This window comes from Corapipo altera, unplaced genomic scaffold (genome assembly GCF_003945725.1).
Source record: "Corapipo altera isolate COAL_440 unplaced genomic scaffold, ASM394572v1 44, whole genome shotgun sequence".
Lineage (NCBI taxonomy): Eukaryota > Metazoa > Chordata > Aves > Passeriformes > Pipridae > Corapipo > Corapipo altera.
Genome location: NW_020884880.1, coordinates 11,928,538 through 11,949,522, shown reverse-complemented (window position 1 = coordinate 11,949,522; position 20,985 = coordinate 11,928,538). Strand labels below are relative to the sequence as shown.

The 20,985-nt window shown below is 40.4% G+C and overlaps 1 protein-coding gene and 1 long non-coding RNA gene across 2 annotated transcripts; one reads left to right on the top strand and one right to left on the bottom strand.

Annotated features, from left to right (window-relative positions):
- Nucleotides 1-2,023: 2,023 nt before the first annotated feature.
- NFE2L3 (nuclear factor, erythroid 2 like 3) lies at nt 2,024-19,780 on the bottom strand. The gene is made up of 4 exons (XM_027639114.1): nt 19,711-19,780; nt 8,456-8,560; nt 7,647-7,730; nt 2,024-4,847 (listed from the first exon to the last, which is right to left on the bottom strand). The coding sequence occupies exons 1-4, from the start codon at nt 19,756-19,758 to the stop codon at nt 3,639-3,641; spliced, it is 1,446 nt and encodes a 481-aa protein (XP_027494915.1). The 5' UTR covers nt 19,759-19,780; the 3' UTR covers nt 2,024-3,638.
- LOC113945196 lies at nt 4,837-8,681 on the top strand. The gene is made up of 2 exons (XR_003526990.1): nt 4,837-7,783; nt 8,489-8,681. It is a non-coding gene; the product is annotated as an uncharacterized LOC113945196 (long non-coding RNA).
- Nucleotides 19,781-20,985: the final 1,205 nt, after the last annotated feature.

The window sequence follows — 20,985 nt, the reverse complement described above, 5'->3', positions numbered from 1 at the left end:
TGTGTGTGTTTTGGGTCAAAGATTGACAAACTGATATGAAGCTGCTTTGTCTCTTATTTCCTCATTGAAATTTTTTTTTCTGGTTCTCCCCTCTAAAACTAGATTGTAAGCTCTTGAGCAGGAGCGGCCTTAGCTTGTAAAATTTGGCTTTGTGAAAAGCCAAATCTGTTGAATAAAACCAAACCCATGAAGGTAAAGCTACACTTCAGCGAGGTGCTGTAGTGGTCATTTGAAGCGTTTGTAGTGTTGGAGCTGTGTGCTGTGACTCCTCAGGGAGGGCTTGTCTGCAGGATACCTCTCCAGGAGTGTTCAGCCTTACATGTCATAAACCATACGGTGCGTATTGCAGTCTAATAAAGTGCGTGGCTCGCATTTGTTTCTGGTTGGATGTTTTTCCTGCTCTGTAGTGCCCAAGCATGTTGCTTCCAGCAGTAACAGAAGATACATATATGCACTGTGGTATCCCCACCACTCTTTTTTCTTTATACATAATCTGACCTTTTCTACCTTGAAGATAACTTCACTATTAATGTAATGAAAAATGTAGTGTAGCTGGAAGTGTTACAGGCCACGTAATAGCTTTACCATGGACATTTCCATTTTTTTGTTGCTCTTATCAACAGCTACATTTACAATCTTCAGCTTTGCACTGTTCTAATGTTTTTATTGTTCCTATGTCAGTGAGTTGCTTTTCTGCATAGTAAGGTAGGATGCAGCCATAATAGCTTTTTACACACGAGGTTTGATAATCCATCATATGTTTTTACATAATAAAGTTCCTGACTTGTACACTTCAGGTTTTGGTTTCTTGAAAGTTAAGATCTATCAATAATGAAGCCAGGACAGACGTCAGTCAGGTGCTATCCACCTTTTACAACTGTTTCAGTAGCAACCATTTCTGTTATCAGTCTTCCTGAATAGCTCTGTAAGTCCTGTACAGTATCGCATTTTTTGTATATGGGTTGCAAATACAGATTAAGGCCATTATAGGAAGTGTATTAAAAGCTTCAGGCTGGCTGGCCTAACCACCAATCATTTAAGGATGTGAAATTGTAAGGCATAGTCAAGGCTGAGCAATGTTTGAGACTTAGTTGCCTTTTTTTGTGTGTGTGTTTTTTGTTGTTTTTTTTTTAACCTAGGCTAGCTGCAGAAGGGGAAGACACTTCAAAAGCTAGCACCACTTGTTAGGTAATATTAATGGCAGTCTACTCAAGCTGTAAAAACAGGACATTGGTTTGAATTCTACCTACAGTTTTGTCTGTTCTGTGAGCAGATAGTTGAATGTTCAAAAAAATCGTGCAGTACATCTAGACCTAATGCTCAGTGTCTGTGTCAGTGTTGTTACAGTCTGCTCACAATTGGTATTTTGCCTAAGAGGTTTTTGTAAGGGTATAGTAGCTAGTTGAATTCTGAGCAATTGAGATTCACACATACATTTATTGAGTTAGTTGAGGGCAGTAACTTTCCCACTTTGGGTGTATGTCATATTAGCAGCTGGCTTTTGTTCAAGAGTCCACTTGCCACTGCTACTGAAGGAGTGGGCACCAAAAGGCTTAGCCTTTTTTACTTTTTTTTTTCCCCTGCCCTTGTGAGGCCCCAAAACAACTACTTGGCTTTCTGGATTTATCAGTTATGAGCCTAATCTAGTATCAGAATTTGTGCACATGGGAAAAGAAATAGGCTTAAAGGCCTAGTCCTGCAAAAGATAAGTGCATGGACTTTTAAATGCTTATGTCATTTAATTAAGAGATTACAATCATGCTGACTCAAATATGTACCTTTTCCCCCTGAAACTAGAAGTAAAGTTCCCAATTCATCATATGTTTCTGGTACCTACTGCATGTTTTGGTTGAAGTTTGTGATCTAGCTATTAGATGAATTCCTTGTGAATACCATTTAGGATAGATACGCTTCACACTGCTGCTTAACAAATTTCATGGCCTCACTAATGAGACTTTCTGCTATGAATTTACACTATGAATTTGAGGCTGTGGTGAAAAAAATAAAACAACAGATGCACATATTTATTTGAAAGAAATCTTTTAATATAAAATGCTAAGCAAATTGTTCAAACAGGCTGATTTCATTATTGATAATCCAGTGCCCTTGGCACTGAGTCAGTGCTCCTTTTTTTAGAAAATATCACTTGATAAACTATCAATTTTCTTTAAACATAAGTGCAAGCAACCAACATGATTTACGTGGTAAGGGCAGTTTTTTTCAAAAGGTATAATTTGGCATTTAAGCTTGTATATGTAGTTCTTATGTGTTTGGTACAAGCAATTTTTTAACATACCTGACTGTAAATTTGCTCCATTGTCATTATGCCATGACCAATGAGAATTTTTTTTAACACCAATTTTATGTTTTGCTTATAAAATATATAAAAATTTATTTGTGCTATCTAGATGTTAGTATTTATTTTCATACCTTAGAGACTACTATACCTCAATATTCCTTCCTAGTCATTCATTACATGCCTTTTAGGCCATCTCTTTTTGCAACCTTTTCAGGTTGTAAAATAGTAAAGGACAGGATGTTGTAAGTATGTGAGTGAATAAAGTGTCTTCTTTTTCATAGCACAAAGAAAGAAATGTCCAAACCAAAAACTTCATTCACAGTGCTATCAATGTAAACTCATATAGTCAGAAGTACAGATAAACAGTAATTTGGTTCAATTTAATTTACTTTAAAGATTAGGGAAAATATTAAAAAAAAAATCTGTAACATTGAAGACACTAAAAAATACCAGTTTAATAAAGCCAAAAAGAAAAACTAGTACTTCTCCTTGAAGGTATCAAAACGGTGAGAAAAGGGGAGGTACACAAGTAAATATATCCCAGTCACTAGGAAGCAGAATGGGAACTTGTTCACCATCAGTTGTTTTCATGAAAGAAAGCTGAGAATGATTCAGTTGCAGAGGACGAAGGTAAGACAATACTGAATCAGACAGTTTTTCATAGAAAATCTATTTGCAGATTGATCATTTGAGTTGTAAAATTAATTGGTACATTATCTTTGCTTGAAGCTGTGATGATGAAAGTAGTGAGGAAAAATACAGTAGCCTCCTGGGCCTCTCTTCTCAACGGAAAACTAGGAAAAGCAGAACAGTTCTGAACAAATGCAAAGCACAGATTATCTCTTGAGAATATGGGAATCCACAGTGAATTTAAGTTGGAGATGCACTAGAGCTACAATTTTTCTTTCAGTGCTAGAGAATAAAATAAGGTCACTTTCTGTATGAAGAATCAAGTACTCAAGACTAAAACACATTTTTCTTGCATGTCTAACTTTGATCTAAAGCTGGCTTTTATCCCCCCCACTGATGTTCTCCCCTCTCCCCCCATCACCTGCAATGAAATTCCTGGTTTTAACATAGGTATATAAAACTACACCTACACTGATGGGCTAGCTCCTTTAATTCTGACTAAAACTCTGATTTCCTCATTCAGAAGCCTCAGCTTTTAGACTTTCTAACAGATCCCAGTCAGGTGAGTTTGACAGACTTTTGAATGTGAAGTGTTTCTCCTCAAGTATAGTTGTTTCTGTTTGAACTACTGTAATCACTGACCTCCAGTTTTCACACAAGTCTCCCTGTTCTTCCAGGCAAAATAAAACCTAGTTGATCTTCAGCTGTTTTATCTTTGTTTCTGCGCTTTTGTGGTATCTTGTTTCTGTTCAGATTTGACTAAGTGTTTGGGTATTATGAAAGCACTACCATTATTACTGCAGTGAATGACATATTGGTGTGGGTTAACAGGTCTACCCTGGTCATCCCTCAGTCTACTGAAAATATCACAGTACAAGTTGTTTAATTTTTGCTTTATCTGGCTGATTGATCGGCTACACTGAGAGTGCTCCTTTCTAAGGCTCTCCTTTTGAGTTTGAAGATTACACACATCTTCTTCCAAGTCAAGAATTGCATTTAGTTTGCGTTTACGGCAATTTTGGGCAGCTACCTTGTTTTTTCCTCTTCGTCTGATGTCACGTAGAAGTGATACCTGAGTGTCTGTCAGCTGGTTCTTCGCTAGCATGGTGTTGAAAGAGTCAATAGGCATGCTCACAACTTCATCGTTTGAAAACGGTATTTTCGGAGCTTTGGCAGAGCATTCATCACTGCTATGGTTTGAATCAGTAGAATTATGGCACCTATCCTTTACCTTGTTCGATTTCTTCATCCATGACTGTTGATGCCCTGGAGCGGGTGCTCCTTGACTTGGCAGCTGATTGTAAGTGTGGTTATGAAGAAACTGCTGAAGCGTGGCTTCTCTAGGACACTCAGCATCACCTGGATATTCCTCATGGTCATATTTAGTGTTTTCTTTGCAATGGCCATCAACAGCTCCTACGCCATGTGAAGGAGCAGATTTAACACCACTGCTGTACCCAACAGCATCTTCACAGCAGACTGAATAAGAGGTGGTACTGTGACTTGAATTCAAAGATAGTCCCAAATCTGAGCCAGACTCTTCAAAGATCTGAGAAATTTCTATAGGACCAAAGTCTTCATCCAAAGCCAAAGACATGAGTTTAATTTCATCAAAATTATCATCATGGGCTGTTAGGTTTCTAAGGTCAGCTGCTGAAACCAGCCCTGTCAAATTTGGCCCATGAAGTAGTGATTCTGGATTTGTGATATTAGAACTTGACTGAGGAAAAGACTCTTGCCTTTGTAAATGTCTTGGTTTTGAATTTGATTGAGTTGGGTAGTCTGTTCTTAGTAGCATGGCATCAGGAGGACTGAAATAGTCGTGAAGTGTCTGGGTCAAATTTATATTGTGGTGTAAGGATGATGGGTTCTGACCTCTACTAGAAGTAGCAACTTGTGTATCTTCCAGTAAGCTCACCTAAAAGATAATGGGGGGAAAAATGGGATCTTTATAAAATTAATGCCTCTATATCTCTCACCTACACAGTCACAATCAATTTGTTTTTTAATAATCCACTACTTGACTCTATTAAAGCCAAATTTTTATATGTCAAACTCTTCTAGCTATTCTGAATGCTGTTTCCTGTCTTTACAAAGGATAACCTGTACTGGCATATGGCAAAAGGAAATGGGAAGGGTGCAGAAGTAAGTGACTTAAGGAATGGGAGAAGGACTTGCAAAGGACAGTGTGGGACTGATGAGCGTTGAGAGGTAGAAATGGGACTGTTGCCAAGTGTACATCAAACTACACTTGTGTGTTACACTTGATCTGGTCTAAGAAAAGGTCTTTCTTGGAGGAGTGGTCATGGCCTGTAACGGTCCAAAGCTATCATGATCCCAGATATGGGTGCAAAATCTGGAATGATTTATTGAACACGTAAGTGCTATTTAAGGGTCTCGGGGACTTACATGCTAATGAGGAGGCAGGGTTATTCTGAACAGGGGTTTCCACAATCTATTAGCGTTTCCAGTAACAGGGGTGACATAAGGGGAAAAATGGATTTACATTTCTCAGATACAGTATTTACATTTTGGGGTAAAAGGTTTGATATTTCCAGTAAGCAGGGTTACATTGGGGAAGGGTGATCAGCTTTTACCCCAAAGAAGGATTTACACAGGGAGGGAGAAAACAATGGGATATCTGATAGCATCATGCAAAGTCTCTCTACATCCTGCTGGGGGAGATCAGGACAATGGATCTTGTCTGGTCTTTTAGATGGTGGTTTTTCCTCAGCCCCTGTGGCCTAAGGTTTCCTGTTTAATCCAATCAGTTCCTTTTCTTTTGGTATCCAGTTCAGACTGCAACAATGGCCCTTCACTGGTAGTGGTACTGATGATTGAAGGGTGAGCTGGTTCAATGTGCTAACCCGCTAGAAAATTAACTTTTTAAAGAAGATAAATAGCTCACCTACAGAAGTTAACCAGTGAGAACACTGGTGAATAAAAGAAGGGTGGAAGACAGGAACATTAGGATCTTGCTGTCACAGTCTTACTACTTTTCTTTCACAGTTTATAAAGCTTTGGGGGCTGTGAGGTGCCACATTTGGCTTAGATCTTCTTAACTGACATCTGTTGCAACCAGATTTCAACCAAATTCCTTTGCTAGTAAGTTTAGAGGAAACAGCCCCCCCAAGATCACACCTTTTTTGGATGTCTTTTGACTTTAAATTACCACTCACTTTTTCTTTACAAAAATAAAGCTGATGTGTGATCCCTCAGCCCTGAAGTCCAAACAGTAAACTGGACTGATAATGCTCCCGTAGCATTAAGGTCCACCTTTTCTGGGCCTGAGTTATAGCTGCTGGGTTCTAGAAGTACAAAGCCACTGCCTGAGATTATGTCAGGGTACTTGCTGACAAGCAGAGTAGTCATATCCATAGATGGATACAAAATACTTGAGAATGTAAATACGTTTAGTAGGAAGCAAAAAGGATTCCTCCATCCTTACTGTGTTGCAGGAAAGGGCTTTCGGATTGCCATTCATTGAACAGACAATGTAAAAAGCACTTTCCACAGGGAAGGAATGATGTACCATAAAGACCAGAACATCTTAAAGTCTCTATTATCCTTACTGAGAGCTCAGGTAACAGAAGAAGGTCTTGCCTTATTTCTCCTAGGGAGTTACCTTGTACTAGACCCCCTGCAGAATAAAGATTTGATACCTGGAAGAATCAATCCATTTTCAACAGAAGATGGCACTGCATAAATAGTCTTAAATAAAATATGGAACTGTGTATTGTTAGAGCTGCATGAAGGCTACAGCCAAATTCCTTTCAAATTATGAGAATGAAGAAAACTAAACTGATGAACTTCTGCATCTTGTTAGCGTGCAATCCATTACCAGAACTGAACAGAGGAGAAGGCTAATTTCTGGGCTGGGAGGCACTATCTAACCTAGAGATTATCAAATCTAGGTAGTTATGTTCCTAAATGTATGAAGTTATATGGAAAACACTATTGACCCTGGAAGAGGCTCCTACGATGAAGTGGATGTAAGATGCCCTTGAAGTGTTGCAAAAAAGGAATGTAGAGAATAGCTTCATGGTTAATGATTGCAGCTATGAGCTGTGGGAGAGAAGGGAGACTCCAATTAAAATAACTACTGGGTTTTTTTTGTCAAAACAGGCACACAGAAAGTAAACAATAGTATCAGAAGGCCAGAAACTGAATGGGTTTGCTGCTAATGCTGACTGACCTGATTTGCAGTGAAGATGGGTCTGTTCTCCTTGAGGGTAGTGACCTTGTAAGCACATGACCCAGTATTTATGACAACTGTAATCTTTCACCATAAATGCTCAATAGCTGCTACTGTGTAATAACTCAGTGTTGCTCTAGAGAAACACACCAAGAGCTGCTGTATAAATATGAAATGGCATTAGGTTTCAGAAAAGCAACTATTAGTTGAACTAATTAGGTTGTCCAGTGGCTCCATCCAACTTTGAACACCAGATCGCAGTAAAGACAGAGCTCTGTAGCTTTCATATCCCAGACAAGTTCCTGGGGAAAATTTTTCAAGTAGAGCCACTGACAGCTGCTGTAAAAGGTGGATAGGAGCATCTTTAGCATCTTCAGGTAAGATTTACTACATTGATTTGCTGGTATATTCCTGGAGTGGGTGAGGTAGGCTGTGGTTATTAGATGAAATAGAATAAGTCATTACCCAGTAATTGCTGACTGTATTCCAATCTGTTAGCAATACATGTTTTTTCTCATTTACCTCTAGCATGTTTTCCATCTGCGATGACAGAAGCTGTAAATAGCCCTCGAGGGAGAGAAGGGAATCTACATGGTTGCGGTTGCTCTGTGACAGAAGAAAAACATGTTGTAAAGGACAGTTATTTTACATAAAAGGAGGTAAAAATCACAGTCTGAGAGGAAACAGAGCACAGCTCTGTGAAATAATGCTGCTGACCCCATCATCAAGTCCTCATACTGATGGGAGATAACACGTTGCTAGAATTAGCAGAACAGCTCAGCTTTCACAAGGTCTCAAGAAGATTGAGTGCCCTTTTCATTGTAGCTCTCAGGGAGAACAAACCCCAAAATGCACAGAACAGTCCAGTGTCCCAAATGGAATTCTACATCCAAGCAGTAAGCTTTACATAAATGGTGAGAACAGTATAATTTATCATCCATGTCTCTAGTGTTTGTAGGAAAAATAAAATCCTTGCCCACAAGCACAACACCTTCATGATGAAGGAAATCAAACCAAATTGAAAAATGGTTATTTGCAAGTGTTTTTTGTAAACTTCAGAATATTTCAACTACATAAACTGTACTGGGGGGTGGAGAGGAGGAGGTGATTTTCGAGAGGGTGTACAAGGGCATCATTCACAAAGTATCCTCTAAAGTGACCATTCCTTTCCTGTCCTTGCAAGGGATATTCCAAATGAAAAGAAGAAATAAAATATTCCTTTCAAAACCTTTAACTCCATTTCTTTTCACTTCTCCTTATCTTGATAAGGATATATCCTCCCTCACTTCCTCTTCAGAGTTTTCTCTTCTCCCACTTTTTTCATCATTTACTTGATTTATGTCTTTCTCCTCCTCCTCTTGCAGTTCCAGCTGATCATCTCCTCGGTGTGGACAGCAGTCATCCAAAGCTTCCTGACACGCTTTCAGATCAACATCCTGAAGATACAAACAAAACAGTTCTATTACGTAACACACTGTCAAAATCAATCTTTAAAATGCACTTTTTTCTTTTTTCTACAGCTATAGCATTTCAAATAAAGATATACACTGAACAGGTCATGTGGATGAACTGACTGTGTGGACTTTGAGGGCAGAATGAGACCAGTGTCAGTTCGGGTGGGCAACCACCACTGACTATTCTGGTGCCTAGGCACTGAACCCATCTGCAGTAGAAATGGACACTGGAAACAAATTCTTCTAATACAGAGATAGGATGATGTGATTTCATAAAAAGTTTGGGCTATCGATGTCATTTGTATGTCATTTCACAACAACATATCCGAGCCAGATATATATTCAATGATGGAATTATATATGGCTGGTTAGCAAAATCCCTCACTTACATGTATTGTAATAGCAGCTCTGTTTCCCATCACTTCACTACCTGTTCTCATTTATCCAAATGATGAGTTTTTTTAATCTCTAGTGATGAAGTTCAGATTTAGTGGTCTCAGAAGCAATCTTCAAGTTTTGTTTTATCTATAGTCGTATCATCAGACTTCTAAAATATTTATTATATTGCTAGGGTAAGAAGGAATCAGTGCTAATTTATATTTTTTAAAAATGCATTTTTAAAAAATACGCTGATATTTCAGCTTTTATAAGGCAAGTCGATGTTATTAAAATGTGAAACTCAGTGGAATGGCAGCCAGGAAACTAAGTGGCCACGCTGTATTAGTTCCACATATTCCCAACAAAATGCTGTGGCAGGAGCAGAAAAGACATGCTTTCAACAGCAGCAAACATAATGAGATGGTGTTCTGTTCTAAAAATCACAACAGATTTATTTACTTTACAGGTTTGATATGAAAGTGTAAACTATATAAAAACTGCAGTTCTAATAGTCATCAAAACGTATAAGAGTTTTTAAATTATTGCTTCATACAAAACACATTAAAGATTAAATGTAAAAAGGTTTAAAACAGGATATTGGAGTAAGATTAAATATATTTTCAAAATAAATTATTATTTTCAATTTTATCCATTCTATTTAAATATTTTAAAATATGAAAATTATTTTATTTTAAACTGATTTTATTTTTTGCTTTCAATTTTTCTGAACTTTCTTTTCAAGATTGGAAGGGAACTTTAGCTTTATAAACAGTCATTTGTAAAAAAAGACAGACATATAGGGCACTCATCTGTCACTGTGATGTAAGTACTTTCCTTCAATGATGCCTAACACAATTTCCAGTCATTAGAAATGATATTCCAATACACTATGTCTTTGTCAGCCACGGTTGGAAATGACCAGATGACTTGATATTGCCAACTATGAGAAGACAAATTTACTTGCCTAAACACATACATACATGCACAAAACAACAACAACAAAACCCCAACCAACAGTTTTCTCTATGTAGTAAAACCAAAGAAGAGGCAAATTTAGTACACAGGACACTGATAACATGGTATGTACTTGCAAACACTTAAATGAGTTCAACGGAGCTACTCACAGTCATGAAATTAGTCCCATAGTTATGTGCTTGCAAGATTAGGGGTAGTCTTTAATTTTGCAGAGAACCAAACTAATATTTATCCAATGAATATGATCTGCTAATCATTCTAATTAATAAAATTCATCACCATTAAAAGTTAATAAGAAATCAAGGATTACTGCTATTAAAGACCTGAAGCAGCTCCCCTAGAGCCAAGTGGCCTGGAAAGATGCTCTTGCAGCAGTCTTCAGCTGCTGAACAAAACAGCAAATTCATTATTCTCTTGGCTGCAGAAGAGGCAAATGCAGGAAATAGTTAGAAATCTGATATCTATAGTGTGATGCCTCAAAAAGCCCACAGTAAACACTGGTTTTGAATACAGAAAGTATAAGAGTGACAATTCAATGACTCCTATTGAAATTTCCAGGGGTACAAACTTATTTCACTGCCAGAGAAAAGAAAAGCTTGCAGTAACTTTGGGAAGAGTCCATGGCATGTCCACAGATCATTTTAAACCCTCACAGTTCAACTTGCTTACAGTGCAAATCTGACTGCAAATGATGTTGGTCTGCTAAAATCTACGATGGAGATGGTCCTTCCCAAGACCATTGCGAGGAGAACTGAATTTTTGATGTGCCTGAGGGAACAGCTCTTTTCTGAGGGGAAATTAAATGCTCCTGAAGCTCACTGAAATTTGTGAAGACTATAATGGATTCAGTTTCCCCAGAGTGTCAAAGACAACTGAATTTTCAGGTCTTTTTCTATCAATATATAAAGCTATTGACCACTAAGGAGATGGGGAATATTTCCAACCACAAATGTTAGGATTTCTCAGGAGTCTGCATTGATTTTTATGTATTTTTTAGGAAAAAAAAATATAATCTGACTATTTTCTCTGCTCAGCCATAGACAGTATCTTGGTACCTTTAGTTTCCAGGCTGAGAGCCACCAACTGCACTACAGGATCACATACAATTTTGCCCTAAGGACCCTTTGGCTTAAGCACAGTATGAAGGTCAGAGTCTCCATCCTTTTTGCTTTTTTTTTGTACAAAATTCCTGCTCATGTGAATGGAACAGAGGTGCCAATGGGGATGGGAGGGAAGTAGGGTCTCACATTTGCAGACATGACCACTTCCTGTAGCTTACCAAAGGGAATGTATCATCTCTTCTGAAAGAGTCTAATAATGCTGCACCATGTGGCTTTGAATATTACTCTTACTAACACTGTTTCTTCCTCCAGCAGATAGTATTAAAATATACTCATGGCTGCTCACACTGATTATTACTGCAATAAGTTATCCATCCTCAGAAAAAAACCTGTTTTCATCACTACTAGGGCAGTTGCTGAAGGATCATGGCCCTGTAACCAGCTTTTCACAACAGTGGTGGTATAGATACAGCACATGTAAGATTGTTCACATCACCAGTTTCTACATATGCGATCATTTCAGTGAAACCCTCTATGGAAATCAAGTAACGCAACCAGAACCTTTTCCTCTTCATTTCTTAGTTTTGGCTTTTACCAAAAATCCCCTGGATTATGCTGATAAATGTTTATACTCTGACATTACACTTTCCACCAGCTTGTAGGTCTTCCCCAGTGATGAAGAACAGCTGAACAGTACAGCTCAACAACAGAATGCTTCCCAAGTGCCTGTGCATCACTTGGGATTGACTGCTGGACTACCGCTATGGGGAGAACAGGAGGTATGTCTCCCCTAGAAACAGCCATATTATGCTTTTCAATAAGGCAATTCTTTAAAGATAACATAATTTCAGAGCCTGGATATACATCTAATGACAAGAGGGACTGAGTGTAGATACTACTTACTCAGTACTGCGCTTCCACACTTGGTGTTTCTGTCCTGTTCCTTATTTTGCAATAATGGTGTCAGAAGAATAATTGAATTACAGTAATACCACTATGAACCCAAGAGATCAGGACAGCATGTGGTTGTCTCCATACAGAGAGAAAGACTTGATTTTTGCTGATTGTGGAAGACTTAATGTTACCACCAAGCCCATTTACTGCAGCAGCCTTTCCACTTTTACCACTGGAGGGTGTGGAAGTTCACACCTCCCACAGCAGGCTGTTTCCAAAAGCTAAACTGCAACTCTACCTGAAGGCAACCTTTGATTTGCATTTGGAAGGATTTCTGCACAAGCACAAAGCCAGAGAATTACACTGAAACTCCAAGAAAAAAGAATAATTAAAAAAATAAAATCCCAAGTATCTCAAGTTCTCGTCTTGTTTTTGCATTTACTAGTCTGAGTTGGGTTAAAGAACAACCTGAGACTAAGTCTGATTTACCAAATTATGCATTGGCCTTGTAGGAGGAGGGCTGGGCTCTAACTGTGCATCTGCCCTTTTCCTAAGGCACAATTTACCTCAGGTCAACTGTTGGCTTCAGTTTGTCAGTCTACGGAATATGAAAAATAGTAATTTATGTCAAATCTGCTACTTAAGGTGGTCCCACACCCATGTATTACCTGTTTTCCATAAAAGAACGTATAGGGAGCAGAACCTGTAATGATAACAAAATACAAATAGGCTTATGTGATGTATTGGATGGGTGAACAAGGCACCTCTCTAGGAGCAGCAGAAAGCACGAACATGCTGTTTTCAGCTATTGATCTATGTGGAGTTTGCAAACAGGGCTAAAACTACACAGCTCAGGGCTACAAGTGCACACAAATATCTGAACTAGCTCTGGAGTAACAGGAAGGTCTTGCCAGAGCAGAACAAAGCAGATAGGGTAATTTGCCTGGATGCACACATAGCACTGAGGGGCAGGTGGTACCTGCCCCTTGAAAGCTGTTTCACTGCAGTCGGACTCTGAGTTACCATTACAAATATCCCAGTGCCAGAGCAAACGTACATGACCAAAATTATTTGCAAAAGGACGTTTTATTTTGTGCTGATTACTCATGTATCCCATTCACATGCTGTCTTCTAAATTACTCTACATTACATTCTCTATTTTAGTTGTCAAGCTTTAAATTGCTTCACTGATGCCATTAACCTTAGAGATGATTTTCTGCAAACTTCTGTCCCTTCTCCTTTATTAACTGCATTTCTCTGTTAAACTGGCCCTCTCCTTGTTATTAGCTGAAATTAGCTGTTATTAGCACAGGCCTGGTGATCTTTGGCACATTTTGAATAATTAAGTAGCATTTCCAGAACAGAATCATAGAATGAACCTTAAAGATTGTCCAATACCGGTAGAATTTAGGTAAAAGAAATACAGCCTCTAGTGACGTAACCAGTAGTTCCATTTTGCTACTTTGTAGGATTAAATAAAATTAATAATTAAATATAATGATGCATAGCCAATATCATTCAGCTCTAAGGTTAATGATGTTGCTTTCTGCCCGTATACTTTAACTATGTGATGATAATTAATCTTACCAATTGATACCTACTTAATTTCAGTTAAAAAGGAAAACATTTCTTGCTGTTTCTCTATATTCATAATGAGCCCTAAAATATCCTGAAAATACCAGAACAGAAGAGTACTTTATTATTTGAAATGCAACCACAGTTTAGAAAGCATGGAGGGTGGAATGGTGGATGGAAGCACCGATTCCATTTTATGTTATATATAGCTAGACTTGAAATGAGAGTAAACCCTGCTAATCAGCAATTCAATTGAGTAAATCAAGTGGTGCATAGCTGTGACTCCAAATGTGGCACCTGTAAAATGTTTATGACATATCTACTCTAAATCCTAATGATACCATCTGGGCTTCAATCAAACACACATGTGAGAGGCACTCCCATGTGTTGCAGTGAGATGGTAGCCCCTCTCTAACCATGTGCATTTCAGGGGTTTATATAGTATGGCTCAGCTACTACAAAACACACATAATCTGTGCACTCTGTTACAACATGAACACAAAATTAACACCAATCTACTCCCCCAATGGAGGCAGAGAAAGGTACAAGTGGAAGACACAGACAGCAATAGTGTTGCCACTGATTTCAATTAAGACATCAGTTATCATGCTGAAAACAGCTCAATGTTCTCTTCAAAATGAACTTTTAAAACACTTTTAACATATAGACCAAACAGGTTTACACTCCAGCCATTTGGTCCTGCCTGTGTTGATGTTTTCCACCAGAAACTGATTTCATCATAAAGGATGCAATATACCTGACAGTAAATGTGATTAAGGTTATTATATCTTTTCAGTCACTCTTTCAGATTGAGCACAGTAAAAAACAAAACAAAATCACAACTTCCCAAAAAAAACCAAACCGAAAAAAACCCAAAAAAACCCAAACCAAAAACCCAAGAGCTCTTTCTATGCCTCTGCTCTCCCAAGATGCTTTCTATTCTGGTCGGTGAACTACATGACATGAGGGTTCTGTAAGGCACCTCCCTCCCTTCCTCCTCTACGTTTACCCTAGATTGGTTGTATATCCTCATTGGTATCACGTAGTCACTACTGAATAAACATAAAAGTATCCAGGGACCACCTTTTCTGATAAACCTTTGTTCACAACTGAGCTCCAGATGTTTTCCTTGTGAGGTATTCTACTCCCAGCTTTCCTAAGGTACTGACATCATTGCAACACCGAATGCCTCACAACTCACAGCTCTGAATAGGGAGAGCTGTTAAAATCCACAGTCTGACACTTTATTCCTTTAGGATTTGAATATCTTCACCTTCCCTCTGATACTCTATGTAATTCCTCTTCTATTTTCCACATTTACCACACTCCAATTCCAATATTCCCCTCATCTACTCTCACATGCACTTTTCATGCACTTCCCCCACTGGAAATACCTTCCCCACTTTCTAGAAAGCAGGAAAATGCTAGTATAGGTCAGCCCTACACCACCAACTCTCTCTAACACCCTTCCTGCACACTCCATAGACTCGGCTTTTTCAAACCCTTGTGCCTCCTGCAACACATCATAACAAAAGTCAAAATCACAGTCTTTCAAGACTATACGTACCTTGGAAGTTTGAGGTTCTTCTCTTACCCCACCTGTCTCTGGAACACCAAGTGATCCTTCCCACACCTCCTTATTAAACCTGGGTGAGTTCTGGCTAACTGGTAAGAGCCATCCACAAGCAGGGACCCAGCCCATTTATCTATTTGTGGATGTTCCTCCACAGCAATATTTCCAGGTCCTAGTGCTCAATAAGTTTGAAAGAAAAAAAGAAAAGAATAATTTGAAATACGTTCTGTAAGCTAAGCACACAGCCTCAGTGGGACTGCTGTCAAATGGACTGGAGAAAAGCCTTCAGAACAAAACAAAAAAAAAAATCCGTAACTCAAATTATTCTTCCTCAATGTAAATATTTCAAATGGTGCCCAAAGTCTGGGATGGATTCCTGCCTTCCAGTACTTTAATACCATGAAACTCTGCCTCTAACAGTGTTCAAAGAACTGTGCTTGTATGAGGTTTTACATAACCTAACTGCCCTTTCTAAACAGGAACATAGAGACAACAGTACATACAATACAAATTATCCACTGTGCATCTTCTTCCTTAAATTTTGTAATTCACAAACTGTTAACGTTATGCTGTTAATTAGTAATAAGAGTAAGTGTTCTTTAATCAAGTGCAGGAATTCAGCTTTTGGGAAGGCTTTCAAAACCTGAAAAAAGAATTTAATACATCCAGATATAACAATCCTACTTGATTTGGGTGGGAGCTGACCCTTCCTTCTCTGTTTCAGCCTGAGCTGGAGCTTGTCTCATGAACTGTGCAATGACCCAGCACAGCTACTGCTGCCCTTATTCAGGCACTGCCTCTTTCGTGACGTGGGCTGTATCAGTGCTTGGGGGTTCATGGGATTTGGAAAGAACATTTTAACTCTAAGATTTAGACGGATAAAAAGCTGAGGAGCTACATAGTCCATTCTTGCTAATCTAAATATTTCCCCATGTATATTCTGTAAAAGACAAAGAAGCCACTGAATTTTTAAACTCCCTTTCTTCAAATGTCTAGATACATATATACATACATAACATGCACACATAGAAATATTGATATTAAAAAGAAAAAAGAAAGGGAAAAGAAAACCACTGAATCAAGTAGGGCAGCTCTGAATTCTTGCAAGACCTTCAGCTAAGATGCTGTTGTATGATAACCTTCTTGAGACTTTCTCTGTATTTGGGAATTCTATTACCATATACGTAGGATTGCTGCCACGCTTGCAGCACTAAGGCCTCTAGTTTCTCCACACACAGTTTTTAAGATGCTTCAGCAAATGTGTCTCATTCATTTTGCATATGGAATTAGAGCTTAATGTAACAGCTTTTAGAAGTGTTATTGGGGCAATGCTACATTGAGAAGTTGGCAGGGTGGGGCACGAACTGCATCTCAGGTTATGTGCCCATGGAATGGCTTCTCTTTTTTTCCCACCATTATAAGACCTATACTCAGCGTCAGCTGCAAGTCTTGCCCATCCCACTTTTTTTTCCCTGGATTTTTCTGTGCTTAAAACTTCAAAATGTACATAGCCACAGAGTGCCTCAATTTCAATTTACTGTTTTCCTTAGAAAAGCTAGTTCCCTGAGCAATCCAACAATAATTTACAAACACACTGGGGAAAAAATAAGCAGACATGCCTACCTTTACCTGTGTAAGTCAATGTATCCTACTCACATATGGCCTACTCAATGGGACCTACTTGTGTGAATAGGTTAGAGTAGGAAAAAAAAGTTAGGCACCATGTGTTCAGTAGTGGATGTCAGTATTCAAATAGGCGCTGAATATTAAGGAGTAAGTGGTGCTCCCCTTATAAATCCTTTCTTAAGAAAAAAAACAGGATTGCAATCACTTTTTTCAGCAAACTGTGAAGAGAACGACTAGGTGCAGCAAAAACACTGTTGTATCTGGAAAAAAAAAACACCAGGAGAAATAATCAGCCCCCAAAAGACCAGGTTCACTTCTAGGCTTTTTATCTCCTTCCTTTGCAAACATGCCACTGGAGCCTTAACTCTTGATCTGGGTTGCTCTGCAAACAGGTTGGACTTGAACCACCTTTCATTACTACAGAAATTAATCCATTTCCTTGCATGAACTGATGCATGTTTTCTGGCTATTCGAAGTAAAAGTTAATTACTTTTTTCTTCTTTTCCTCTAAAGATGTAACTCATGGTTCCCAGACAGGAACCCTAGTACCTTAGTCTCAATCTTAAACTTCCATGAAAGCCAAATCTATGGGCTGACCCAGATCAGAACAGCACAGAGGCACTAAACTAATACTCTAAGCCATAGGGCACATCTTCTACCAACCACCCACTATGACCTGCTGTAGGCAATGCAGGACAGTGCAGTATGGACAGGACCTGGAAAAAAATACTTCTTTTCATGTAGTCTCTGCTGTGCTACAAACATTTTTATCCCTGGTCCTGTTACACACATACATCTAAGAGAATGAATAGCAAGACACTGAGATAATATGATTATTTTCTCCATTAAAAGGTGTATTCCAGAAGAAACATGTTTTGTTACTTTTATTACTAAGGCAATTATTGTGGGGTTTACATTTCATCAGCAAATGTAAGTTTGATTACAGAAATGAACGGGCTGACTCCAGTCTGTTGGGCAGCAAGCTTAATGTAGGAACCCACCTGTTTGCTTTACCCATTGTCAAAAATGAAGTGCTCAGGCTGTCCTAACACTACACTGCACCTCACCTTAGCACAGGACAGAAAAATAGGCCATGCAAACCCATTCAGTTTAGCATGTTTCAGCCAATGAATTAATTTTCTATTTCATCGGCAGTTGTCTTCCAGAGTAGTTTTGCATACCCGATCCCTAACAATGGGGACCAACAGCTTGCATTGTGTTGCCAGAAACGTTCTCAGCAGGGACTGGAGTCCAATGAATAAAATTAATCCAGGGTTGGATAAATCCAGCTGCTAACTTTTCATGATGCCACACAATACCAAGCAGAACAAAACAAATACTTTCATCTGTTTACAGAGATTCCTTGTCTTGATCTAGTGTGGATAAGAGAGACGCAAAAGATAGCTCCAATCTAGTTTTACAAAAGGTAAAATGAAGGTTATAAATCAGCTGAACCACTCTGAAATCCATTACACTATTACAATAACATTTTGACAACACAACTACACTTAGTCAAATCTACCAAAGGTCACCTTTAAAACAAAGATCAGCTTTTTCCTCTGTGTTCCATGTTTTAGATTTGCCATGTGCTTCAAGAAAAGTCTGGTGGAAGAGACACAGGGGTTTTCACATAAAAGTCCCTTTACCTTTTAGGTCAAGAACTGAACACTGCCTTATTTTGCTTCAATCATTATTTCACTTAAATAAAATGTGCTAAAGAGAGAGGCACAGACCTACATTTAGCAAAGAAATGAATCATCTTCTCTCCATAGAAAGGACTGATCCCTTACAGTCAGGGTGTTGAAACTAGTTTTTCAACTACTTTACAAAAATAACCAAGCTAACACATGGGGAAATAGGTAAAGAAAAAAACAAAATAAAAAGGAAAAAAAGAAATCTACCCTGCATGACAAATGTAATAAATATCCATTAATGCTGGTCCATTAATTCATATTAAGAAGCAGCTATTCACAATGGTTCTTAACCAACTTGAAAAATGTTGGTAGTTCAACTTGATATTTCAAAATGTACTGAACATCAGTCACGAACCCACCATCTCGGCATTCCTGTATCTTTTGTATCCGCTCAGTGTATCACAAAATTCCCAGATCATAAACTACTCAGGAAACAATGGTACTCTATGCCAACAGAAACTTAACTGAGAAAAGCTGGCCCTGCAGCTGAATGGCTTGGCTAATCTTTAGACCACAGCTGTGCACAGCTGTACAGCTCTGTGCAGGACAACGGCCTGAATGGCTGCAAGCAGACCAAAGTGCAGTAAGGGTTGCATGTGCTGTGACCAAGATAGGGACACTGGTCAAGATGCTGCACTGATAACAGAGGGCCGATAAAAGGAGCCTGGAGGTTAGTCCCTGCAGAGTAAGTCTCCCGAGATGTAAGAAATGTTCCTGACAAGTGTAGTTACCCAAGTACACACACGTGCCCTGTGCCAAGATGAGGGGTGCAGCGTGTGATGCACTGTAGAGAAGCTGCATTTCTGCAGCCGCGCGATATTCTTGAGAAGCCTTTGTGCCCACATGAAAAAAACAGAGACGATTTCCGAGGAAATGCCACGCAGAGCTGTCCGTCCTGGCCTTGCAACCCTGCCTGGCAGGTGCCAGCGGCGCTGGGGCCAGGCGTATGCCTGAGCAGTTCTACGGGGCTGCCCCCGCTCCGGTGCCGTGAGCCTCCGCCGGTCACTCCGTTCGCAGAGGCTGCGCGGCATCGCTCCGCAGCACGGCCCCGCTTGGGCTGCCCGCCGTCCGGGACCCCCGCCTGGGACACAGGGAGGGCACACACCCCCCTCCGGCGGTGTGTGTCTTTTTTCTTTTTTTTTTGAGTGGGGGAGGAGGGGAAGGTAAGCGTCTGGCTCAGAAAACCATCCTCCTTCTCGTCCCCACAGCTCGTCCCCCACGAACACCCCCAGACCGCCCGCCTGCCCGGTGCGCACTCCCGTCGCTCGGCCGAGGCGGCCGGGGCAGATCCGCGCCCGCCGCTGCTGTGCCGGTGCCTGCCCGGCCGGGACAGCCCCCCGCGCTCCGAGCCCTTACCTCCGCCATGGGGCACCGACTCCGCGCGGGGCCACCGCGCCGCCCCATCCTCCTCCCGCGGCGGGGCGGGGGCGGCTCCGCCCGGGCGGGGCGGGCAGAGTCGGGCGGCGCCGCTTCTCCCTCGGGGCCAGGGGCTGGGGCTGACACCCGCCGGGGCAGGTCGGGGAGGTTCGGGGGGCCAGTGGCCCATGGCTGCCCCGCGCAGCCCCGCCGATCCCCGCAGCCGACGCGCCTCGTAGGTGTGTGTGCGCGGGGGCGGAGAGGGACCAGCAGCCTGCCGCAAACCTGCCCTGCGCTCCTGTGCTCCCCGCGCACACCCCGCGCCGCCGCACGACCCTTCTCACGGGCGGGAGCCGGCGCCGGAACGGGACGGGGGCGCGGATACCTCGGCACCCCCTTACCGCGGGCCCCACCTGTGTCCTGGGGGCTTCCTGCGTGCCCGGGGGCGGGAACAGTCTGCGCTTGCTGCAGCGAGCTAGAAAGAGACAAGTTAGGCAGAAAGATTCTCCACCTGCCCTCCCCCTTTTTTAAAAAAAAAATTAATAAAATACAGGTAAAGCTTTTAGCTACAATCAACCCAGTGTCTAAGTATCTCTTCAATGGCTCTGCTTTCCGACCTATTGAACTGCATTTTCCCTCAGCAGTATACAAATTTACCCACATACATGCTAGAGATATCTTTTCCAGCTGTTTTGTTCTCTCTGTCCTCCCAAAAAACCCTCTTATCGCTTCTCATCACTTCTACTTATCTGAGTGCTTCAGACTTGTTTTGGCATTTACAAGGCGTTTGTGCTGTTTGGGCAGACTCTGAAAGTGTCACTTCTGCAGTGATAACTCTGTGTGTAAAGGGTGCAGTGTCTCAATTTTGCTGTTATCACAGATGACATTTCCCTTTTTTCGTTGTGTCCAGTGTGATACCACACCCTGGGGTAGTGTGTGTTATAGTATTCCTAGAGTTTTATTGCAATTTGTTTCTTGACTTCCAACATAGTAACAGTTTTCTTTTAAAAAAATCCAAATATACTGGAATAGGATATAATCTTCCATTGCTAGTTATTTATTTTTTTTTCTTCCCTGCCAGAGTGAGATCTCTGGCTTTTAAAGTGGAAGCAATGTTGATTTTGGTGTTGGAAAAATAAATTAAATATGTGTTAAGCTAACCATATTTACAGTCATGATTCAATCATGATTACAATCATGATTCACTGCACAAATACCAGCACAGACAGCCACCACAAGTCCTTATATTCCACATATTCATTGGCGTTAAACCTT